Source organism: Choloepus didactylus, chromosome 17, assembly GCF_015220235.1.
Source record: "Choloepus didactylus isolate mChoDid1 chromosome 17, mChoDid1.pri, whole genome shotgun sequence".
NCBI classification, from domain to species: domain Eukaryota; kingdom Metazoa; phylum Chordata; class Mammalia; order Pilosa; family Megalonychidae; genus Choloepus; species Choloepus didactylus.
The window spans coordinates 31,020,501-31,047,873 of NC_051323.1; the positions used below are offsets into that span (position 1 = coordinate 31,020,501).

General features: G+C 34.8%; 1 protein-coding gene across 5 annotated transcripts in view; it reads right to left on the minus strand.

Annotated features, from left to right (window-relative positions):
• KIAA1841 (KIAA1841 ortholog) overlaps positions 1-27,373 on the minus strand; it is a 111,764-nt gene that overhangs the window by 81,469 nt on the left and 2,922 nt on the right. For all 5 annotated transcript variants that reach the window (XM_037807369.1, XM_037807367.1, XM_037807368.1 and 2 more), the window contains exons 2-7: positions 23,903-24,061; positions 14,307-14,493; positions 13,385-13,478; positions 8,360-8,598; positions 5,732-5,790; positions 3,080-3,240 (exon numbers count right to left, since the gene is read on the minus strand). In XM_037807369.1, the coding sequence (XP_037663297.1) occupies positions 3,080-3,240; positions 5,732-5,790; positions 8,360-8,598; positions 13,385-13,478; positions 14,307-14,493; positions 23,903-24,052 (890 nt within the window). In that variant the 5' untranslated portion in view covers positions 24,053-24,061. The remainder of the gene's footprint in view (positions 1-3,079; positions 3,241-5,731; positions 5,791-8,359; positions 8,599-13,384; positions 13,479-14,306; positions 14,494-23,902; positions 24,062-27,373) is intronic.

Genomic DNA, 27,373 nt, shown 5'->3' on the forward strand with positions numbered 1-27,373 from the left:
AAAAAAAATACAAGTCAGAGAATGTGAGATACAGACTTCCCAAAGATGTGCACAATGAGGAAAAGACCTGGGGTGCCTTCTGACTGGGGCATAATTTGCATTTACCTACTATTTGTTCCTTGCTCCCTTGAAAACAGGGCATGGATTTTCTAGCTGAGTTTCACATACTTAAAAAAAAATCATTTCTTTACTGAGTTGAAAGGTGAGGTTCCTGCTTAATTCCCATGGAATCGGGAATTTGATTTCATGGACTCTAAATCAAGGAGGTGTTTAATGTTTTCTTAATTGCCAGAGTGCCAGTCAGCCTTAGAGCTTAGCAAGGTTTCAGCTGCTCTTGAATGTGCTCTTTTGCCTAGCTTTGTGGTACCAATGACTATTAATGAGGAGCCCTTCCACAGTGACCAACCAGGGTTGATGTCAAAGTCAAAAGATCAAGTGATAGTCCTGATTCAGGACTGCATGGTTTAAGTCCAATCACCAGAAGCTGTTGGACGGATACCACCTTCTGCAATTTTGCCCTAAACTGGCTCTCCACCTGGAATTCTCTCCTCCCACCATGTTCATATGGTCATTTCCCAGTGTTCTTTAAATCATCTTCTCCATGCAGCCTTCAAGGATAAATCTCCCCACCCCCTTAAGAATGGTAATTGCTATAACGATGATAATTGCTACCAACATCAGTTACCAGGCACCATGCTGGGTTCTTGATTTATATTATCTCATCTAATCCTCATGGAAAACCCAAGAACTGGGCAGCCATATTGCCATTTTATGGTTGAGGCAACCAAGGATCAGAGAACATGATAGGATGTGCACCCAGTGCTCTCTGACACCCCCTTCCCCCAACCAGTTTAAGGCTTCTTGGAGTCCATGGTTTCTATGGTATGTTATTTATAGAGAAAAATCATTTTCAGGGTTCTTCCTTGCTGAGGGCTGTGCTCCTAGGGCTTAACCTTTAGAAACAGAAAGTTTTAAAGTACAAGTCAGAAAAGAGTGGGCCCTGTGAAAGTATCAAAAGTAGTAAGAAGCATTCATTCTTCAAGGCAGGGGTCCCAAAATGTATAACGCAGGAGGCCCATCTTCAATACTAGCCAATCCCACAAGACAGGTGGAGAAGATCCAACATCTGGCCACTAATATACCTCATGGCTACACTTTGTGGGGGAGGGCAGAAGCCTCAAGAAGTCACCCCACACATAATGGGGGGGGGGGTCAGATCTTGTCACTCCTCTGCTTCCAACGAAACTTAGAAATAAAGTATGTTATTCTTGCCATGGCCTAAACAGCCCCTAAGTAAAAATGGTCACAGCCTACCTCCTTTCAAACCACTCTTCCCCTTTATTCTAAGGCCCGTCTTAATAATTTTTTTTAACGTAATCTGCTACCAGTATATACTCATATGCAATAATTAATTTAATACCTAATTTTTAACCTTCAGTCACAAGCTCTGGATAAATTCCACTTCACTTAAAATACACCAAAATATGGTGAAAAGTCTTAAAATACATCTCAAGGAAAGTTGGACTTATATTTTAAATCATCTGCTATTTTGGATCACCTGGATGGTGGCACTCTATGGAAAAACAGGAGATCAAGTTGTGACCATGTATACAATATTTCAGATGTAAATTTAGGACTAGATTTTCAGAAAACTTTGTCCTCCTCTCAGGAAAAAACAATGTTAAAGAGGCATTTAATTTAGAGCAGAAAAGCAAAGGTTTGATTGCTATTTGACTGGTTTCAGAAGAAAATATATTATATGACTTGCTGATTATGTATTAACTAATGGGGTCATTCTCTATAGAACCACATAATGTTTTTATTTTAACTTTCTTATCATTGCTTTCTTTATGTATGGGTATTCCCAACACTATTGAGAAATGTCCTACAAAAATTTTTAACATGACATGTCTAAGGGTAGACTCATCTTTTTCTCAAGCCTAGTTTTTCTGTCTTGGTTGGTGGTGCACCATCCACTCAGTCTCCCAAGCCAGAAACAGATGACATGTCACCCTCTACTCTTCTCTCCCACATTCAGTGAGCTCCTAAGTATACTGAACAATCTGCTCCCTCAGTGTCCCACAAGTTGCTTCTCTCCTACGACTCCTACTGCCAGTTCCTCAGCGCAGGTTCTCAGGATCCCTCTAGTACACTCCAGGAGCCGTTTTATTGGGCTCTTTACTGGGCTCTAATCCTGACAACATCCCACCACAAACCAGCCTAATGTTTCTGCCAGAAGGGTTCTTTCTTAAAATTACCATCTGATAACATTTGTCTGGCTTAAAAATCTGCATCAGTTTCTGGTTACATAAAGTTTAAACTCCAAGCTCTCTACCATGGCATTCAAGGCCTTCCATGATCTAAACAAGCCTAGCCAGGAAACTGCACTTCTTGCCATTCCTTATGTAGCACTGCCTACAGCAGTAATCCCAAAATACTGTATCCTCAATACAAATGTGCAGTGCAGTGTCACATTTTCATATTTTTGCATAGACTGCTTCTTCTCCCCTGGATTTCCTCATCCCTCTTCCCCAACCTCCCCATTGGCAGGCTGGAAAACTTCAACTCATCTTTCAAAATCCAACCTGAGGATCTTCTGGCAAACCTTTCTTTTCATCATATCCTCCCACTCTGATTGAGCTGATTCTTCTCAAATGGACTTCTTCAGTATCTACACTTCATCTTCTCTACACTTTTATTTCCTTTATAAATCTGACTTCCATACTAAATTTCTCTGAGGAAGGGTAGAATTTAACACTTAAGTAACTCTATATCTTAAGCTCCTAAAATAGCACTCAATAAGTTTGTTGAACTATGTTGAATTGATCTAACTTATACTGTAAAGTAGATTATGAATTTGAAAATATAGATATCTAATTTCCAGGAAATAAATACAATTGGATGTTGTCATTGATTATAAAACATCATATATGTTTAGAAGTTTTGTAAAATTGCTATTGTGAAAATGTATTTCCATTTTACAAAAAAAAATGAAAAGGAAAAAAATACACTAAAATGCAATAGAAATAGGTTTTTTCCAACAGAAATATTAGGTTTAAAATTAAAATTTAAAAATTACCTCTTAAACTTATCTTTCTTGTCCTTTAAATCATCAACTTCACTGTGTGTAAACAGATCAGCTATACGTGTAAGAAGATTTGCATTGATGCAGTTCATGTTGCATGGGGTGGCCACTATGGCATTCATATTTTTGTGGCAATACTGAATACATTGTTCAACCTAAAAAAATATAGAATAGAAAACAAATATTGAAAATAGTAGCATGTCAGATGTGGCCTATTCAGCAAATAAATTCATTAACCACCTTTCCCCTACCCCCCACGAGGGAAATGACTCCCAGGGGAATGAATCTCTCTGCATACGTGGGACATGATTCCAGGAATGAGCCTGGCCCTGGCAGTGAGAGATTGAAAATGCCTACTTGACCAAAAGGGGGAAAAAAAGGAAGGTAACCAGCTGAGGTCACAGTGGCTGAGAGATCCCAAATAGAGTTGAGAGGCTATCCTGGAGGTTTCTCTTATGGAAGCTCCAGCAAGACATCCCAAATTGCCACAGCATGCCATGCTCTTACCAAGTAGTCCCAAATACTTAGGTCCCTATCTGATATTCTATAAAAGATGCACTCACTAAGTTTTATCTTTCAGAAACTTAAATCCACTAGAGTGTTCCTATACCAGATAATTCCTAAAACCCAGAGGCAACAGCCTCTTTAAGATCAACTATTAGATGTGGTCCCCTTCCCCATACTGTCGACACCCCCTTTTAATAAGAACAAGTTAGGGTGCTCACTGCCTAGATACCTGATGATGGAGAAAGAGATTAAGTGAGGGGAAGGAGTAGCAACAAACAAGATAAGATTGAACAAAGGTCTATGAATACTGAAACTTTATATAATTATATATATATTTTTGGATGGGGGGTGTTTGAATGGCTAGAAGGAAGTAAATGACATGGTGGAACCATAGCCTATAGCATCCCTTGGGATTTGCTCTACAGATGCTCATTGAATTGTGCCTTGAAGGTCTTCACCTTTCTGTATATACCTTGTATTGCATAATAAGGAAAGAACTGAAATTGTGGAACTGTAACACATAACAATTTTTTGAAAATACATATCTGACTGCTTGTGAGCTGTACATCAAGAGATGACACCTAATGGAAATGGCTGAAGTTGTGGAACTGTGACCCATGACATTCTTTGACATTTGCTAACTACTTGTGAAATCGTACATTGAAAGTTATCACTTTTATGTATATATGATAAAGTTCACAATTTAAAAAAAAAATGAAAAAAAATAGTAGCATGAGGGATGATGTATCAGTAGGTTTCAAAGAAAAAAATTCATTGAAAGCCTTATAAATGTATTGCTAGGAACCAACTGGGGTTTGCCTATTTGGGTTAATCTACACTGTTCCAAAGTGGTCCAGCAGGTAAAATTTGTAAAAACAGATAAATATACCTAGAAAAATAATTTGCAACCTTCAAGAGGATTTCAAACATCAATGCACTGTGCACCTTTCATAGACATGGCAGGTATAAATTTTAGTGCACAAACTCAAGTGTACAAGATATGTGATTTCCTATAACTAAACTTAATTACAATTTTAAGTCTCCATTTCTCTGGGTGGCAGAGACAAAAGTTCAATCACTTCAGGGTTGCCTCATTTGTGATAGGTTTGCTCTCTGAATTTCTTCCCCTCTCCCCAATCTGAAGTATATTAATTTACTTTTTGAGGTGGTTGTTGGTTTAGAGGGACCTTAGATCTGACTAATTGTGCATTCTTCCAAATGTTTAATTTATGGCATAAAAATTATCCTTTGCCCATATTTTTTGAAACTTGCTCTCTAACTACTTGTTAAATTACACTTGGAAAATTATCACTTCTATGTAAATATGTTATATTCCACAATAAAAAAAATTATCCTTTGGCTTTAGATTTAAAAACTCAAAAGTTAATGACTCTTTCAGTCTTTGCTTTTTTTTTTTCTGTAATCCTTCCCTGAGACAATTAACACCAGCTGATTGAAAGAAGGGCTGAGGAGTAGAAAAAAAATCCAGGGAAGTAATAAAACCCCAAACAATCAAATAAACTTCACATCTCTTAACATGATGAAGGCACATTCTCTCTTATGTAGTTTCATCAGGGACTAAAAGCAAAACTTTATTTAAAGTTAACACCAAAAAAGAATATATTTTAAAAAATTCTACTGTGTTCTTATGTTTCATCACCTACTCTTAAGCAATAGATATGAGCATATGTGATACATACAAATGAAATTATATTAACAGTTGAGTATTTATTCTTCATTCCCTGAACTATATGAAAACAATAAATGAAAGAAATTCTCTAAATAGTGAAACAAATATATTCCAATTAATTTTCATTTAATTTGGTTTTAGAGTAGAATTCCATTTGGGATAAAGTTAATTCTGTTGAGTTTCATCTAATACAACAGTGGGCTACTCCTTGGGGATAAGTTGCTTGCTTTATAGACATAACACACAAATTATATATAGTGGCCTTAACCCCTCCCCAACAGAACCCCTCCAAAATGAGCAGTTTAGTCTAATGGAATCATATTCCTGAATTAACAATTATTTCAGTAAGAGGTCTTACAATTTTATAGACACTTGAAGGAAAAATCAAAGCATACCTGTTAAATAAGCATAGGTGAATAAAACAGCTGGGATCTTTTATTAAGACTTACCAATGAATCCATTTTCAAAAACTCTGAAGAAATAAGAATCGAAATGACATTTCCTGGCTCTAAAAAGGAGAAAAAAATTATTTTTTTTATGATTTGTAATGTATCTCCTCAGAACAGTCTCCTTCTCACCTTAAAAGAAGATGTTGCTTTAATTAGAATAATTTAATATAATCTTACTATATCATATGGCTTAGATACATGAAAGAAAGAAAATTCAATGCTAAAATTTAGGATATAGAGAAAATGTGTGGTAAATTTGCCATGGAATTGTTAGTATCAAGCAAAAAAGTCTCCAGCTAAAAAAAAATGACATATTCAAACATCTTCTTAACTAAGTCAGGGAAAAAAGAAAATTAAAATTGAGAATATAATTCATCATATTAAAAAACTCTGAGAAAAAATTTTAAATCATTAATGAGAGCATTTGTTATTAGCAAAATTATTTCAAAAGAAGTCCATGCTTATTATGAACAAATATTAAATTATAAAAGATTTTGAAATGTAATAAAAAATTTACTACTGCAGAAGTGCTGAGGCTACTTTCTAAAGGAATATTAAATTAGCCTGCTGAGGTGTGGAGAGAGGAAAAAGGGGATGCCAGCTGGTACTATCATTTCAGTAAACCTAAATCTTCTCCCATGAGGTATTTTTAAGAGAAAGAAAAATCTGTAGTTTCTCACCATTATAGTACTAAGGCAATCCTTCTAAATAAAGGACCCTCAATATTTAAAGTAACTCCAATATTTCCCTATATAATATTTCTAGATCTCTCAACCTTTAAATTCTAGATTACAGGTAAAGAGAGGAACGAGTTGGTAAAAAAAGCTCCTCAGTATATTTAACACATCCAAGTTAAGAACCCATGTCCAGGATTATGAGAAATTTAATTTGGTAGTTTTCCTGGTTAGAATAAAAATTACTGTTGTAACAGTTTACATTTGTAGTCACTGATTTAAAGTCCAAGATAACAGACTGACAAGTTTTGCCCTACTTCTTTTACCTTTACTATACATACAGATATGTTGGATCAAACAAAAATACTTTTTTTCTGTCTACATATTTTGATTTTTATTTCATACATACATCTATCTCATATCTGGATAGTCTGAAATCTCTAGATTCTGATTGGCTGAAAATATTGATACAACAATCATAATTTTAATTTCAGGACCACTGGAAACCTTCCCCATGAATCTGATCACTAGAATATAATACATTATAAACTCCCTCAGAAAATTTTTATACTGTCAGTATAAATTTATTTACCAGTAAGTGTTTAGAAATATGTTGGTACTGCTGTAATAGCAATTTTAGTGCAAGGAAAGATTTTTATTAAACCACAAGTGTGATCTCCTATATGAGTCTACGTTCACTGAAAGATTACTTAGTAAATTATTCCCCTTACCATCTGGAACATTGGTTCTCAAACTTTTGGTCTCAGGACCCCTTTAAAATTTAAAAAGTTGAGAATCCTAAAGAGCTTTTGCTTACCTGTCTTATACGTAAACAGCATGTCCCATATTAGAACTTAAAACAGAAACTTAAAAATACTTATTAATTCATTAAAAATGACAATAATAAACCCATTACATGTTAATACAAATAACATATTCTCATTAAAAAAACTATATTTTCCAAAGCAAAAAAAAAAAATTTACTGAGAAGCGGAGCACCGTTTTACTTATTTTTCAAATCTCTTCAATGTCTGACTTAATAAGACAGCTGGATTCTCACATTTGCTTTGGTATTCAAGTCATGGGTAGCCTTCTTTTATATATGGAGGTTTATAAAACATGACAAATGGTAGTTTAAAAACATGACAAATGGTAGTTTCTTAAAAGTTAGTAGCCACATAAAATCTTAAATGCTGTCAATGAACTTTTCCTACTCTATTACATCAAAATCCACTGGTTTATCTTACACTTTGAAAAGGTGTTTCAACATTTTCCTGGAAGCAGATACAAGTTTCCAAAATTCAAATTATCCATCGAAGTCTTAAATTTTATCATTGGCAACAGTGGTTTCCCACCTCACTTTGTCATTTTCAAGAAAATGTCCGCTGAATAGCCATAGTTTGTCAGCTGTTCTTTCAAGTAAAAAAGATTTTGTTTTTAAAAAAGGAGCTATTTTACCTTAGAAATCAAACAACCCCCAAGTGCTTCTCCTCAGGACAACTGTCAGTGAAATTGGCTTTTTTCTTTTTAACTAAGCACACATGTTGAAGAACATGACTTCTAGTACAGCTTGATACCCTGCCTTGATGCATGTGAAGGCTCCAACTGTTTTATCCTCCACTGCATTTGCACCATCTGATTACATGTCAACAAGTGAAAAAGAAAAATACCATCTTTGTGTTATTATGAAAATTGTTTTCACCTCGTTGACTCATCAAACAGCATCTCCAGGACCCTAGGGGTCCATGTACCAACACTATGAAAATGGCTGACCTTAAGACCTATCTGCCATAAATTCATTATAATTAACTAGAAAAGGATGTGATACTACTTCTCCAATTTGAGCATAAATAACTAATGTCTGAATAATTTTCCACATTTCATTTTTGGCCTGAGGCAACTGTCAGGTAACATACAAATTTTACTACAAAATAAGCAATAGATTGTCTTTTACCTAAAGTGGGGATCTCACAATCTTTATTCTCCTTAGTGTTCCTTTTAACATATTTTATCAACCAGTTGAAGATGTGAACGTCACAATGAACTGAAATGTCCACCTCTTCCCAGCGCTGGGCATCCATAGATAAATATTCAGCAAAGTACTTCATTTCTGATATCAAAAGATCTCGTGGGCAGATAAAATCTTCTTTCAAGTTTTTTGCTTCATCACATACATGGATCACCATATTTGGCCTTCATAAAAAATGTTACATAGAAATGAAATTATTAAGAGTTTTAAAAGAAGAGTCGAGAATATTGACATTCATTGGAAATAGGGGAAAAATAAGTTTTTGAAGGTTTTGACCATAAATCAGTTTATTTGATTGTGACATTGTGAATTTTTCAAGTGTCTTGCTAACCTAATGGTATTTAGATTACGACTATTTTTAGTGAACTATTGACTGAATAAAACAATAAAATTTCTTTTTATCAAGGCCTGATTTGCATGGATTAAAATTTATTTTTTCAAGTTATAAATTAATTATAAGGTTTAAAAAATACACAATTCAAGAAGAAAAATTAAGTAATGTATCCTAATTCTTGTGAGAAACATAAAACAGCATCCTTACACGATTATGGGGGTGAGAAGGAGATAAAGATTAAGTACTAATTTTTCTTATTGTTATAAAAAAATGGGAAAACAGATAAAATTATTCACCTCAAAAATCAAATAAAATTAGCATGAGTTACTTAGCTATTTTTAACAAGTAAGGTTGCTCCTAAGCATTCATTAAATATAAATTAGTAAATGTGGTTGAATGGATTATTAAGACTATACTGTGCTTATTTGCATATTTTAAAAATCATTTAATAAGAAGTTTGGTGGGCTCCACCCCAATCAAGATGGTGGAGTGAGATGCTCCAGGACTCCATTCCCTGCAAAAGTTTTGAACAACCAGAAAGAACTGGCAGATACATCTTTCTCAAAGCTCCAGAAAATAGTTAAAGGGCTACAGTAACAGGGAGCATGCCAAATCAAGGAAAAGGCACTTAAAAGCAGTCGAATCTCCTAGCATCTGGGCTGGCCCCTCCCTCAACCCTTCCCAGCTAGGTGTGGAGCTGGCCTATGCTCCTAGTAGGAATCTCTGGTCCTGGTTCTAGAGGGCACAGAGTAACCCCTGTGCACATACTGGGAACACAAATGTCTGGCCCGATCTGTCTGGCGGTGGCCTGAGGAACTCTCTATCCCAGAACTTGTCCTGTATCTAAAGACAACCCATAGCACTCTCCTACAGAATGCTGTAGGAGAGCAGTCAAGTTATGCTGCCTGGGTATGCTGGCTCTAGGACATACAGTGCAATACCTGGGACATGAGAAACTGTTTCCTAGGGAAGAATGGACATTCAAAACCATATTAAGGGGGGAATACCCAGGGCCAAATGAGAATGCCCAAGACAAGATGCATGTATTGAAAGGATCAGTGAAACCACTATGCTTTGGTCTGGAGCTATTCTGTAAACTCACTGTATAGAAAAGCTCTGAAGAAGAGTGCTGGTATAGGTCAATCTGCAACAACTGGGAAAGGGGTTCTCAGATAAACAAAAGCTAAGGGAATTCATCACCACCAGAATGGCCCTACAGGAGATACTAAAGAGAGTTCTCAAGATTGAAAGGAAAGGACAATAGAAATAGACTGAAGGCTCTTGAAGAAATAAAGATCTCCAGTGAGGGTAATGACATGGATAAATATAAATGCCAATACTATTCTATCTTTGGTTTGTAACTCCACTTTTTACTTTCTACAGGATCTAAAAGGCAAATACATAAAGTGCAATGATAAATCAGTGGTTTGGGACTCATAATGTATAAATAGTAATATGTGACAAGAACTACATAAAGATAGGGGGACAGAAGGATATAGGAACATAGTTTGTATATACTATTGCTAAGTTGGTATCAAATCAACTAAGACTATTATAGATTTATGATGTTAAATTTAAGCCCATGGTAACTACAAAGAAAATACTAGGGCATATGCAAGAACACAGAGACGGAAATCAGAGTACAGGTTACTAGGGGCCCAGGGCAGAGGGAATGGGGAGTTAATGCATAATAGTTGTAGGGTTTCTGTTTGGGGAGAGGGTAAGGTTTTAGTACTGGAAGGTGGTGTGAGGGTACTGGAATATTCTGAATGTGATTAATCACAATGAAAGGCATCCTTGGGAGTGGTTGAGTGGGAAAGTTTACATTGTCTATATGTTACCACAATTAAAGAAAAAAAAAAAAAGACTGACTAAAGAAACAATGACAATTAAATGCAATACATGATCCTGGATAGGATTTAGTAAGGGAGGAGAAAAAGGCTCAAAAGGACATTGTTGGGACATATGAAAAAATTGGAATATAGACTAAGTTTTATATCACTGTGTCAATGTCAAATTTCTTGAACTTGCTAACTGTACTTCAGGTGGTTATATAAATGAATATCCTTGTCCTTAAAAAATGTACACAACTGTGTTAAGTGTTAAAGGAGCATGATGTATACAACCTACACTCAAGTGTTCAGAAAACGGATTGATAGAATGATACAGCAAACTTGGCAAATGTTAAAATTGGTGGATCTGGGTTTCTGGAGGTGAGGTATGTTGGAGTTCTCTGTATTGAGTTTGTATTATTTTTTAAGTGTCTTATATGTTTGAACGTATTTCAAAATAAACAATTTTTAAAAATACCAAAATAAAAACATATTTAGTGATTTATCAGAAAGATTACTTCAAACTACAAACTCCTTGAATTTACTATCTTTTGAAACTATATCATTTCAAAAAGATACATCGATATGATCCACATCTGCCTTCATCATTACAAAAGGAAGAGAATAAGCAGGAAGATACACACTGTTTTACAATATGAATTTATTGTGTTTAATTGAGATTCATAAATTAACTAATACAAAAAAATTTACACTTGAAATAAAATTGGGCCACCAAAAAAAAAGGATTATAATAACAACTGTTCACAAATTGTTCTTCCAAAGAAATTACGGTCAAATATCAACAGCTAATAGCTGGACATAATAGAGCATAAAGTTTCTGTGACTGTTTGGACTACAGTATGAGATATTAGATTATTCCAGTAAAAAAAATCTGACAAATTTTTGAGTCACACTAACAGACTTATCAGTTAAAAATCAATTTTTACTTGTACAATCAGCTGGTTTGAACACCATAGGTGCATGTACCTTTGAATGGAAAGTGGGATTTGGTGAGTTTGTACAGGCTGGGGTGAAATCCCAATACACACAGAGTGATATGGGCAGAGAGTAAAGTGTATTTGCAGGGCCCCACAAGGAACTGGGGAGAAATGTGGAAATGTGGGACTTCCCCACCTGGGTTATTGCTAATTTTCTTGCAAACATTGAGGACTGCCAATTAGGTGGGCCGAACCCTCGATCTGGAGGCTTTTCCTTGTTAGGCTAATTGCTGCAAGGGAGAGGCTAAGCCTACTTATAATTGTGCCTAAGAGTCTCCCCCTGAGTGCCTCTTTGTTACTCAGATGTGGCCCCCCTCTCTCACTAAGCCCACTTGGCAGGTGAACTCACTACTCTCTCCCCTACATGGGACATGACTCCCAGGGGTGTGAATCCCCCTGGCAACATCAGAAATGACTCCTGGGGATGAGCCTGGACCCAGCACTGGGGATTGAGAAAATCTTCCTGACCAAAAGGGGGAAGAGAGATGAAACAAAATAATGTTCCAGTGGCTGAGAGATTTCAAATGGAGTTGAGAGGTCATGCTGGAGGGTATTCTTATGCGCTATATAGATATCACTTTTTAGTTTCTGGTGTGTTGGAATGGCTAGAGGGAAGTACCTGAAGCTATCTTTCAGTTGGTCGAACTGCAACCCAGTGACTTTGATTCTTGAAGACAATCATGTAACTATGTAGCTTGCACAGTGTGACTGTGTGATTGTGAAACCCTGTGGCTTGCATTCCCTTTATCCAATGTATGGAAAGATGAGGGGAAAAATGGGGACAAAAATTAGATGAAGAATAGGGTGGGATGGAGGGGATGGAACACTTTGAGTATTCTTTTTTGCTTTTATTTTTATTTTGGAGTAAGGAAGAGTTTCAAAAATTGATTCTGGTGATGAACACACAACTGTATGACGGTGCTGTGAATAACTGATTATACACTGTGGAAGACTGTAGGGTGTGTGAATATATCTCAATTAAACTGTATTCAAAAAAAGTAAACGAACAATGGAGGAAGAAGAGAATGGGATGTTTTGGATGTTCTTTTTTATTTTAATTTTAATTTTATTTTTTGGAGTAATGAAAATGTTCAAAGATTGTGGTGATGAATGCACAACTATATGACGATACTGTGAACAACTGATGTACACTTTGGAAAATTGTATGTTATGTAAATATATGTCAACAAAATTGCATAAAAAATCAGTTTTTAGTGAATAAACTAAAAACCGCTGAACTGTAGTCTTTAAAGGGGAGAATTTTGTGGTAGGTGGATTATATCTTAATAAAGGTGTTATTAAAAAATCCACCAAAACTAAAGATGCACAAAGGAACTTTCAGGGATGATGATGAAAATGTTTTATTATCTTGATTTGGGTGATAGTTACATGGTGTATATGTATGTCAAATAATTCTAAAATAAACATCCAATTTCTTGAATAAAGTTGGAGAATCAATGGTATAGATTTTTCTTTGGGTTTTTAAACTTACTCTTGAAAGTTTTAAATTGATAGATGCTATTTCTAATATTTACAAATATGATTATGTATTTTTTAATGGAAAATCAAAGACAAATTTATAGCAATGTGAATAAGCCATATATTTAGGTATTAAGCAACTCTTTATAGCTCAACACATGAACTATAGATTCCAATTGTTTCAGCAACTGTCTAATATAAAATTCCTAAATTAAGATAAATGATGTATATAACCACCAATCCTATGTTTTATAATTTAACATTGATACTAATATTGAATCTTATCAGCAAACAACCAGTCTCCTACCCTTCAGATTCTTCAGTCTTATCTCCATCATTATGAGTAGTGCAAGTTTCACTTTCTGAAGAACAATTCCTTGTGGAAGCTATACTATGTCTTCCTTAAATGTAGAAACAAATACATAAAAAAAAAAAAAAGAAGGGGAATTAGTATTTCTAGCAAAGAGTGGATATTCACTTCTTGATTGGTAAAACTGTAAATTCATGGTTCCCAAGAACTAAAGAAAGTTCTTGTTGGGTAGCATTTTCCCTTTATATTTCTAAAAGTATATGGAAGAAACAGTACAAAAAAGGATCACAAATTGCTAATGTTACGAACTAAAGATTCCAAAAAATTCTGATACACTCTGAACAAGTTAAGGGTCAAATGTTCAAAAGCCAACATAGTTCTCTCTTCCAGATGCAAATTTTTATCAATACTCTGCTGCTAAGATTAAAATAACTCACTACCCTGAGGATTTCTAAAATCAGTTATTATTTCCAGTATAATTAAGAAAACATCTTGCCACTGTATCATTTGAAACTACTGTTGATACTAATAAAGGGTAGATGTAAAAAAGATTATAGGAGAGAGAAGCAAGATACACTGACCAAAAAAAGAAGCAAAAGGTTTAGGACAAATCCCTTTAAAATAAAGTAAAAGAATACCCATAGCAAGTAGTAAATAATATCTGAAATAACTAGGCTAAGAGACTAGAGTGGAAAATTTTGTTATAACAGCCTTTTTTTTTTTTTTTTTTTTTTTTGTAATAGTCTTTGACTTATATGTTAGCACTTAAAAATTTAAAAAAATACAGCAAAGACATAATTTTTAAACCTCAGAAAGATACAAATACTAACAGATTTTACTATTACATAGTACGGAAAGTTGCATACTATTTTGCTGAATTATGGCAAAGACAAGTACTGCTTTTTGTTTAAAGCCTTACCTGTTTTGGAAACTGCATCCTGACCAACAGGAGCCTCCTGAAATTCTCCCTGAGTGTCAAGAAGTGAGGATTTGATATATGTGGCTAAAGTTTCAACAGGACTCTCTCCAGTAGCCATTATGGGATTATACTGGTTGTCAACCGGTGAGGTTCCACAGCTCTTTAGTTCTTCAAACCTTTTTGCACACTAACATGAAATAAAATGAAAGATATAGAGGTAGTGGGGTTTTTAAAGAAAAAATCAGAAGATATTTTCTTGCCTTTTATTTGAAGATATTTTAAAATAATCATTTCTGTAGGTGAACATTAATCTGTTTGGGTAACATTTAGCATATCAGCATGTATTTCAAAATGAAGAAGCCACTGATTTTGGTTTTTAATAACATGGGACAGAATTTTTTTAATTCTCTTTAATCCTATGGCTTAGCCCTTTGAAAAATGAACTTTCTTTAAAAGGCATTTAAAAGAGATTCAAGGGTAGGTCAAAATATTACATAATCAATATACCTATGTTTTTTAACACACTTAGGCACAGACATGTCTTAAAATTACACTGAGTGGGGATTGTGGGAAGATGGCAGAGTAGGAAGCTCCAGGGATCAGTCCCTCTCCTAGAACAACTATTAAACAGGCAAAAACTCTGTATCAATGATTTCAAAATTCCAGAGTCCAGCAGAGCACTGTACAGCATCCAAGAAAGAGCAGGAGAAACTTGCTGGTAAATTACGGTGAAGAATAAAATCCACTTCCCCAAGATCTGGGTTGGGCAGGGGCCGATGGCTGGTCATGGCTTTTGATTAGTGACTTCGGATCACTGGGGCCTGGCTCTGAGGGCAGACAAGGCGGCAAAAGAGACTTAAGGTTGACATGCTTCCTCAGAGTTGCACAGGACAATTTAAGGGCTGCATTTGCTAGGATGGTCAAGAAAGCACAGCTTTGGGGAGTTGCGGAAGAAGCTCCTGGTGTCCTTCCTGGCCCCTATGTCATTCCCTTCCAGGGCTGTTTAGAGCTGGCCTGTGCTCCCTTTATGGGTCACCAAACACAATAAATTTTAAGAAAAATACATCCCACCACGCATCACATCAAACTGTTGAATGAAAAGACAAAGAGAGAATTCCAAGAGCTGCAAGACAAAAGTGGGTCATGCAAAAGGGAGTCCCAATCAGCCTGAGTGCCAATTTCTCATGAGAAACCCTGGAGGCAAAGAAGTCAGTGGGTTGAAATACTTAAAGTGCTGAAAGAAAACAACTGGCAACCAAGAATTTAATATCTGGTGAGACTCTCTTTCAAATATGAAGGAGAGATTCAGACATTTTCAGATAAATCAAAAGCTGAGGGAGTCATCACCACTAGACCTGCCTTTAGGGAGTTCTTCAGATTCAGCGAAAGTACACCAGACCATGGTTCAAAGTGGCATAAAGAAATAAAGACCTCTAGTAAAGGTAACCATTTTGGTAATTATAAAGGCCAGTGTTATTGTATTGTATTTCTTGGCATATAGCGCCACTTCTTACTTCTTACAGGTGCTAAAAACACAAAAGCATAAAAATGAATGATAAATCTATGGTTTTGGAAATAGAATGTACAAAGATATAATTTTAACAAGTACAATTAAAGGTGGGAAAAAATGGAAAATGCACAAATATGTGAAAATTAAACACCAGACTAATTATCAGTAAAGAAACTGAATCAGTAATCTAAAACCTCCCAACAAAGAAAAGCTCAGGACTAAATGGCTTCACAGGGGAATTTTGCCAAACATTCCAAGAACAATTAACACCAATCCTGCTCAAACGCTTCAAAAAATTGAAGAGGAGGGAATACTCCCTAATTCATTCAATGAGGCCAACATCACCCTCATACCAAAGCTGGATAAAGACACCACATACACACAAAAATAAAATTAGAAACTAATATCGCTTATGAAGATAGATGCGAGAATCCTCAACAAAATACTAGGAAACTGAATCCAATAGCACATTACATGAATTATACACCATGATCAAGAGACGTTTATCCCAGTTATGGAAGGGTAGTAATATACCATATTAAGAGAACAAAGGAAAAAACACACACCATCATCTCAACTGATGCAGAAAAGGCATTTGACAAAATCCAGCACCACTTCTTGATAAAAAAAACACTTAGAAAACTAGGAATGGAGGGAAACTTCCTTAATATGATAAAGGGCATATATGAAAAACCCTCAGCTAACATCATACTTAATGGTGAAAGACTGAAAGCTTTTCCTCTAAGACCAGGAACAAGACAAGGATGCCTACTGTCACCACTGTTATTCAATAATGTACTGGAAAGACAAGCCAGAGCAATTAGACAATAAAAAGAAGTAAAATTGGAAAGGAAGAAGTAAGAGTTTCCCTATTTGCAGATGATATGATCCTATATACAGAAAATCCTGAAAAAATCCACAACAAAGCAACTAGAGGTAATAGATGAATTCAGCAAAGTGGCAGGGTACAAGATCAGCAACCAAAAATCAGTATTGTTTTTATACAGTAACAATGAACAATTGGAAGAAGAAGTTGAAAAAAAATCCATTTACAATAGCAACTAAAAGAATCAAATATCTAGGAATAAGTATAACCAAGCATGTAAAGGACTTGCACACAGAAAACTACAAAACATTGCTAAAATAAATAAAAGAACTAAATAAATGTAAGGACATATGTTCATCGATTGGAAGACTAAGTATTAAAATGTCAATTCTACCCAAAGCAATTTATAGATTCAAGGTAATCCCAATCAAAATTCCAACAACCTTCCTTGCAGAGATAGAAAAGCCAATCAGATTTTTATCGAAGGGTAAGGGGTCCCAAATAGCCAAAGCCTTCTTGAAAAAGAACGAAGCTGGAGGACTCACACTTCCAAATCTTAAAACTTCTTACAAAGCCACAGTAATCAAAACAGCATGCTACTGGCAGAAGCACAGACATGTAGACCAATGGAATCAAATTTAGAGCTCAGAAATCAACCCTCACATTTATGGACAACTGAATTTTGACAAGGAGCAAAGCCCACTCAATTGGGAAAGAACAGTCTCTTCAGCAAATGGTGCTGGGAAAACTGGATCTTCATTTCTAAAAGAATGAAGGTGTATGCCTACCTTACACCATATATAAAAATCAACTCAAAATGGATCAACTACATAACTATCAGAACCAGAACCATTAAACTCCTAGAAGAAAACTTAGGGAAGCATCTTCAGGGCCTTGTGTTAGGGAATGGTTTCTTAAATTTGGCACACAAAGCACAAGCAACAAAAGAAAAAGTAGATAAATGAGACTTCATGAAAATTAAATACCTCAAAGGACTTTATCCTTAAATTGAAATGACAACCTACACAATAGGAGAAAATATTTGGAAACGCATATTCAATACAGGTTTCATATACAGAATATATATCAAGAAGTTCTTCAACTTAACAACAAAAAGACAACCGAATTAAAATACGGGCAAAAGACTTGAATAGATATTTCTCCAAGAAGATAATACAAAAGTCAAAAAGCACATGAAAAGATGCTCAACATCATTAGCCATTAAGGAAATGCAAGTCAAAATCACGAGATACCATTTTCCAACCAATAGAATTGCAAGTATTAAACAAATAGAAAAGTACAAGTGTTGGAAATAATGTGAAGAAATACAAACATTCATTTATTTCTGGTAGGAATGTAAAATGATGTAGCTGCTGCGGAAGACAGTTTGGAAGTTCCTCAGAAAGTTTATTATATTATTTTACTAAATTAGTTCAGTAAATTACATGACCCCACAATCCCACTACTAAGTATATACCCTAAATAACTGAAAGAGGGGGCTAAAAAAGATATTTTCACACTGATGTTCATGACAGCATTATTCACAACTGCCAAAAGACGGAAGTAACCCAAGTGTCCATCAACCAATGAATGCATAAGCAAAAGGTGGCATATACACACAATGGAATACTATTCAGCCATAAAAAGGAATTCTGATAAATGTGACAACATGGATGAGCCTTGAAGACAACACTGTGAGTGAAATAAGCCAGACACAAAAGGATAAATATTGCATAAGCTCACTTATAAGAAATAATTGGAATAAGCAAACTCATAGAGTCAGAATCTAGAAAATCAGTTACCAGAGGATGGTGTGGGAATAAGGAATAGGGAGTAAAGGCTTAAAACAGACAGTTTCTATTTGGAATGATGAAAATGTTTTGGTTGTGAATGGTCATCATAGTAGTACAACATTGTGAACCTAATTAACAGCACTAAAACATATATCTAAAAGTATTGAAAAGGGGAAATGTTAGGTTGAATATACGGTAATAGAATAAAAAATTTTTAAAAAATCCATGGAACTGTACAACACAAAGAATGAACCAAAAGTTAAACCGTGGACTATAGTTAATAGCACAATTATAAAACGTGTCTTCATCGATTGTAATAAATGTACCATACCAATGCAAGGTGTAACAATAGATTAGCATACAGGAATCCTGTATTCTATGCATGATTGCTCTATAAACCAACAATTTCTCTAATAAAAAAAATTTTAAACAAAAAGTATAAAAAAACTAAATTAAAATACTTAATATGATGAAAGAAACCAGGTTTTGTATGAGGACTAAAAGAGGTAGTGATAAAATTCTGCACAAAGGAAGAAAAAAATGGTACAGCATCATTAGAAAAATGTACAGGTTCACATGTACTTGCATAAGATGGAAGAGTATAAATGGCTTAACTGAATCCATTTGTCTAACCAAATGTGTTTATTCTTTGTAACACAGAGAGAGTAGTAGATAGGCTTTTAAAATATTGATAATTTTGACATCTTGTAGATAAAGTTTATAGATAAATTGGAAACTGAATGTAGCTATATCTTATTTAATGACAACTCAAAAAACTGTAAATGAAACTGGTGCAAATATAAAAGTATTCTCAGTCAACAGATTAGTTATAGATATTTTGGACTACCTTATAGCTGTATATAATAAATAATATAGGAAATTTATGAATTCTGAATATGTGAAAATAATATGATTGCATAAAAAATAAACATGTTAAATATAAATAATTTTAATTATATTGTTAGATTTTTTATCTGTGTTTAAGCAAAAATTACAGAAAAAGCCACATGCAAAAGAATGCGGTTGGATCCTTACCTCACATCATATATAAAAATTAACTCAAAATGGATCAAAGACTAAATGTAAGAACGAAACTGTAAAACCCTTAGAGGAAAACATAGGTGTAAATCATGATCTTGGATTAGACAAGTGGTTTCACAGCTATGACACCAAAAGCACAAATAACAAAGGAAAAAATAAACTGATTCATCAAAATTAAAAAATTTTGTGTTTCAAAGGACGTCACCAAGAAAGTGAAAATACTACCAACAGAATGGGAGAAAATATTTGAAAATCATCTATCCGATAAAGGGATATGTTTCCAGAATATATAAAGAACTCTTACTATTCATTAATAAGAAGACAACCCAACTAAAAAATGGGTAAAGGATCTGAATAGACATTTCTCCAAAGAATATATTCAATAGACAAGCCACAGACTGGGAGAAAATATTTGCAAAACACCTATCTGATAAAGGACTTGTATCCAAAATAAATCAAGAATTCTTTAAACTCAACAATTCTTTAAACAACTCAACTTAAAATTGGGCAAAAAAAAAAAAAATCTGAACAGATACCTCAGCAAGGAAGATACATAGATAGCAAATAAGCAGATGAAGAGGCTCAACATATGTCATTAGGAAACTGCAAATTAAAAACAAACAAAAAAATGAGATACTACTATACATTTATTAGAATGGCTAAAATCTAAAACAATGATTAACATCAAATGCTGATAAAGATGTAGGGTAACAAGAACTTCCATTCACTGCTGATGGGAAGCAAATGGTACAGTTACTTTGGAAGACAGTCTAGCAATTCCTTGCAAAGTTACACATAACTTTACCACATGATCCTAGGTACTTACCCAAAAGAGTTATGTCCACATAAAAAGCTGCACATGAATGTTAATAGCAGCTTTACTCATAATTGCCAAGACTGGAAGCAACCAAGATGTCCCTCAATAGGTGGTCCATCCTTCAAAGGAATTTTATTCAATGATAAAAAGAAATGAACTATCCAAGCCACAAAAAGACATGGAAGAACCTTAAATAAAGATTGCTAAGTGAAAGAAGCCAGTCTGAAAAAGCTACATACAGTATATTTCCAACTACCTAACAGCCTGGAAAACACAAGACTATAAAGAAAGTAAGAGGATCAGTGGTTACTAAGGGTTTGGAAGGAAGAGGGAGGGAGGAATTGGTGGAGGACAGGGGATTTTCAGGACAGTGAAACTATTTTGTATGATACTGTAATAATGGGTCCACGGCACCGTGCATTTGTCAAACCACATAGAAGGGTTCAACACAAAGAATAATACCTAAAATAAAGTATAGGCTTTAGTTAGCAATAATGTATCAATATTTGTTCATCAATTATAATAAAAATGTACCACCCTAATGCAAGAGGTTAATAATAGGGGAAATTGTGTGGTGGTGGTAGTAGTATATGGGAACTCTATTTTCTGCTTAACTTTTCTGTAAACCTAAAACTTCTCTAAAAAATAGTCTATAAATCTTTTTAAAATGAACAAAGGATCTGAATAGACATTTTTCCATTTCAAATAAGCACATGAAATCTGACGCTCCACATTATTATCTGTCAGGGAAATCGGAATTAAAACCATAATGAGATACCACTTCCATTCACTAGGATGGCTACAGTCAAAAAGATAATAACAAGGATTGAGGAGGATAAGGAAAAATTGGAACCCTCATACACTGCTAGTAGAGAATGTAAAATGGTGGGGCTACTTTGGCAAAATCAGATATATTGTTTCAGTTACATTAACACTTATCTTTAAAACTTTAAATAATGCATTCTTTCTCCATATTGAAAATACCAAGACAGTATCTCCAAAATGGAAAAAGAATTATAATCCAGCAAATTAAGTAAGGGAACATCTAAAAAACTTAAAAAAAAAAAAAAAAAAAGGGTTCAATTCAATAAAACAACAAAAAAAAAGTCAACAGCAAACTGTGAATAGAATTAGAGAGAAAGAGCAATGGGCTAGAACAGTAAATCCAGACATAGATCTAAAAGTGGAGCCTGAAACCAGGAATAAAAAAATTAAATATTCAATAAATATCGGGTAATCAGTCATTAGGAAAAAAGTTACAACTAAAATAAACTCTTGATTTAAATGCAAAAAAATAAAAGTAATCAAGAAAATATAAGTGAATATGTGTTATATACATAAGCTTGAGATTGGAAGAATTTTCTAAACATGGCAACAAAGGCAGACAGCAAAGTAAATGTTCCATAGATTTTAACACAAAATTTTTTACATTTGCATACAATACACTGTCATTAATAACTTAATAGGCTAAAAACAGAGAAAAAATAAGCTAGACCAAGGGTTAATGTACTTAGCGCAAAAAGAACTGTTACCAAACTAGTAACAAAACAACAAATTTACTAATAGAAAAAGGACATGGACAATAAAATATAAAATAGTCAACATCTTCAGGATTTAAAGAAAGATAAATTAAAACCACAATTAACATTTATTGAAATGGAAAAAAATGGAAATAAAAAATTTGGAAACACGCACATGTAACTAATACTCCATATAGAAGGTGCAAAAATCAGACACTCAGTTATGCTGGAGTATAGCATGGCATGACCTTTCTGGCTGCCAATATAACAATATGTAACCACAACAAAAATTATTTCCTAACGAAATGAGAATAAGAGATATCTTACAGTGGTATTTGTAGTCAAAATTTGAAAACTCTAGCTTAAAAATAAAACAAAAGGACTGATTCAGTAAATTATTGTATAGCTAAAATAAAAGGACAGTATGCTGCCATTATATGTTGTAGGAGTCCTTTAATTACTTTAGAAAGATATTTACAATACGCTAGAGAAAAAAAGCAAGTAGCAAAAGAGATGTACATTTGTTATGAGTCCATGTAAGAATTCATATAGATGTATAAAAGAATCACGAAAGATACACAAGCTATCAACAGATTGTTCCAAGTAGGGTAAGATTAAAGGTGCTTTATAATTCTAATATTTTGCTCATGTGCCTTTTTGGTGTGTCTTCTTTAAGGATATGTTTTCTTTAATAATAAGAAACAACTATTTAAAAAATTAACACTACTAAAAAATAGTCTGCTTCATATTTAGTTGTATATTAGTTAGAAAATAATTTCCTAAATTGGGATCATTTGAATATGAAGTAGCTATTAGATGACATGATGGAGTTACTGTTAATTTTCCTAGGTTTGATAATGGTGCTGTAGTAATATAACGATGTCCTTATTCTAAGGAGATGCATGCTGCAGTAAATATAAGTGAAGTGTCACAATGTCTGAAACTTACTCTTAAATGTCACAGAAAACGATAATCTATATAAAGTGGTAAAGCAAACAACTAGAATTACTGAATCCATGTGAAGGATATAGGGGTGTTGCTACTATTCTTTCAACTTCTCTGCATGTTTGAAAATATTCACAATAAAAAGTTGGAAAAATAGTTGAATTCACAGGTTTGTCTTTTTTTTAAACCTAACATGTAAAAATCCAAAAGGTAAACAACTATAATTTGGGGAGTGACAATACACACCAAAAAAATAAGTTCTCATCATCACTTCAAAAAGACCTATAATATAACTGAAGGCAAGTAGTCTCTGTGGTTTTGTCAGGCATAAAAGAAGATGGTGAAATGATTCATCCACTGATTCAACAGGTATTTACTGGGTACATATAACGGGCTGGGTAGTGATGAATATGTATAAAACCTGTGGGGGAAAATCAATTACACAATTTCTACTCCCAGAACTCTGAGATGATTGACCCATTTGAGGCTTCCTTTTAGCAGCAAAAATCCAAGGGTCACTGTTTCTCAAACTAGGGTTCATGGATGAATCACCAAAAATCTGAGTTCCCTATAGGAAGTTTTATGTTTTGATTCTGAGGATAACACTAATAAGATCATCTAGACCATCTGGTTGCCAGAATGTTTCAGTGCCCATTTGCTTTCCTTGTTACAATGAAATTGGTACCAAGAAATATTATTTTAATTGTTCAAGGCTAATGAAAAAAGGACAAAGGTAGGGAAAGGACTTGGTACAGGAGAGATACATCAGTGCCAACTGAAGGCAAGTGATGTCCTGGTGCAATTTCAGGCTTCCTGGGAGTTTAAAGAGAGAAAAATGGCACGTCAGAGATACCGCTACGGCTTGAATTATTAGTAGTGCATTTGCAGTTGTTGTTAACATGTAAGATGTGGTTGAACTGAAAACATACTAGGTGAGTTACCATATACATTACATAATAGGTATGTGTATAAAACCTATAATTTATATAAGTTGTATCTAATCAAATCATAATAGGTATGTACATAAAGTGTTTATATATGCATATAATAAATACGTAAAACAAATCTCTCTCTCTTAGTTGTTTTTTCAAACTGACCACTTTTCTTGATTTTCTCAGGAGATACCTGGGGGACTGTTATTTACCTCTCTGGGTGTTAATCCAGGCATGAGCCTTGCCACAGATTCCCAGTTGATGGTCTGAGGGATTCCGATCAGAGGATAAAGGATCATGTCCAACACCATTTGGTTATTATTGTTCAGGAAATTGTTGTTTTCTGAATATCCACGACTCATATTTTGGAGCTAAAGAGAAGGAACACAAACAGCTTTATTTACATCTGAAATCCAAATGTTTTCCAGAACATTCTAGAACAATTATAAATTAAGAAGTACCTGATTATATGAACATAGAAAACATATCCCAAATCTCTTCAAATATAAAAACGTGAATATTATGGATTGATGGATGAATAAAATGATGGTCAAATGGATAAATATGTGATACAGTAAGTGTAGTAAAATATGAATGGTAGAATCTAGGGGGTGGGTAAATAGGTATTCACTATAAAATTCTTTCAACTTTGCTGTATGTTCAAAAATGTTCATAATAAAACACTGAAAAAAACTGACCCCACACCCCCCCCCAAAATATAAAATCCTTCAGTGTGCTTGATTTATGCTCTGATTAGCAATTCATGGATGGTGGCATTAAACTGTTAAAATGTAAACATCACTGAATATTAAAAAGAATTATAACTTCATTCAAATCCTAAGCAATGTCCCCTTTGTTTTTCTGTGAGTGAATGTTCATGCTACAAACAATGAAGTCTGATCATACCGAGTTTTTACTGATGTAATCAAATGAAATGTAAATTTAAGTTAATCTGTTAGTTATAAATGGGGAGGGGGGGCGTTATAGCAACAATCACTGTAATTAGTATTATTTTTTTATGTTTGAAATAATTTTTCTTTGGAAAGTTCTTTTTTCCTTCTGAGTCTTCAGAAGCAAGGTGGCAGGTGGCCTGATAATCAGTTTTAATCCTTTCACACACACTGACACATATATAAAAAGCCAAGGCACTCTTCATTTAGAGATTTCAGCAGGTTGTTTTCAACACATCAAGTTTTGGAAACCTTATATTTCGCTCCTTTTAGTACCCTTATATGTAAGAATGTTACTGAAGAAAATACAAGGGTGCCATATTTGTGTCCTAGGACTGCTGTAACAAATTCCCACAAACTGGTGGCTGAACACAACAGAAATTTATTGTCCACAGTTTCAGAGGCTGAAGTCCAAAAGCAAGTGTCAGCAAGGCTGCGTTCCCCCGAAGCCTCTAGGGGAGGATACTTCCTTGCCTCTCGGAGCTTTTGGCAGACTCAGGTGTTCCTTGGCTTGTGGTAGCACAACACCAGCCTCAGCCTCGGTCTTCACAGGACTGTCGTCCCTCTGTGTCTGTCTCTTTTCTTCTTCTTATAAGATACCAGTGATATTAGATAGGGCCCACCCTAATCCAGTAGGACCCCATCCTAACTTGATTACATCTGCAAAGGCCCTATTTCCAAATAAGGTCACATTCACAGGTTCCAGGGGTGAGGACTTTAACATATCTTTTTGGGGGTCACAATTCAACCCATGACAGGTGCCATACTCTTTATGTGGAGTTGTGAACCCAGTGGCACTGGGAGGTCAGGGCATTATATGGCCTATGCCAAAGCAGGAACTGCAAATAGTCTTCTCTACAACCTTGCTCCCCATGGTGGTCCTCCACAAGACAGATTTTGAAATGGAATCAGCCAAAGGACAATGGTTTCACATCTGCAGTACACATGTGCAAGTTGTGCCTAAACTAAAGGACTAAACTTGCAAGTGTACCTCATAATATATGAAAGAATATTGTTAACAATTTCAAAAGGTGCTTTCTTCAGAAACAAGTTTATGGCTTTTCTAATGGCTATAATAATAATAATAAAGTGAAAACTAACTTAAAATTAAGTACATGCCAGAGGAAATAATGTTTATTGAAATATTGAAGAGAAAATACCAAAAAAATTGACAATGGTTTTGTATTGTCATAGTGACTTTTATTCCTACTTCCAGTTTCTGGAAAGGTAATTCTTAATTATTTAAGTCCTCTGTGCTTAATATATTTGGGTGTGGTGGGTCACAACACATCAATAAACTGACTTTCCCATACCTCCTCAAAGCCAAGGCACTGGACTCATGCTAGACCCCACCCCCGTCATCCCTGCAGAATGGAGGCTCCCTGTGCTTCCTGCCTGATTCCTCATCCATCTCTCCTCCCATCACATCTTCCAGTTCAACCCAAGAGCCCTTGAGGGACATATTCAGCGACCCTCATCTTAATCAAGGGTGTCCAGGAAATAGGATCACCAAGAAAAAAAGGCCCTAGATGGCTTTCCAAATGCATTTAGTTCAATATTTAGTGAGTCCCAACCATACTCTAAGCACTGGAGAAACAAAAATATATATGGCATGGTCCCTACCCTCAGGGAGTTTATAGTCTGGTAAGGGATGCTGACAGATAAACAGATAATACAATATGCCATATTACATTAAATATATATATCATTACATTATATTAAAGCAGTCGTGAACCATGGAAAGACAGAAGAGGGATGTATAATGGCTGTTATTTGCTGAGTGTCTACTAGGAGCCTGGCACTGTGCTATGACTTTTACATAAATCAGTTCACTTGATTCTCTCCACAATCCTGCAAGATAGGTACTCTTCCCAGGTTTACAAGACGAGGAAACTGAGGTTCTTAACTTGTAAGAGACCAAAGCAGAGCTAAGTCAGGTAAAACTGACTGCTAAATCCATGCTTTTTCCATTATATACAAGAGATAAAGTATAGGGGATATAGCAGGCTGGAAATGATGGTTTAGGATGGAGAGAGAGAGCTTAATACAATTTGAAGTTAGTTATGATTCAATGAAACCATTCTGAAAGTTTCTGTTTGTGGGGTGGTGGTTGTGGGGGACAGCTGTGGTATCAAAGACAAAAAGAAGCTACCAGTTCAAACTTAAAAGAATGTTAGGAACATTTTTATATCAAAGCATACAAGACACTTATTTTATTCAACCATTTACTGAAGTTGGAACACAGATTTGCAGAAGGAAATAATGACAAAGGTTTATTTAATTGATGTTGAATTCTGAGTTGGGAATGTAATCTCCAAATACAAGCCATCCCTATGGAAAAATATGGTCTATTTTAGGACAAAGTCTAAAGCAAAGATTGACCAACAAAAGCAGTGTACACAGGACTCTGAAGCTCTGGTCTGAGTTTTAGCTCCAGCCCATGCATGCTAGCCAAGGCAAGTGATTTAACCTTGTAGAACTGTAGCAATGGTATCAGATGATGGTAGCCTCTGACAGCTTGGAGGGAATCAAAGGAATTCTTTTGTGAAAGCACTTTGAAGACAATAAAAGCACTTCATAAATCTGATGCAGCATAAAATAAGAGTACCTACCTCCTAGGATTGTGCTAAGGATTATGAGAGAGATTTAAAACACTTAGCAAAGGTGTTTGAATGTAGTAAATGCTCAATAAATGTTAACCATGAATTTGTACCATGTAGTTGTTTATATAAG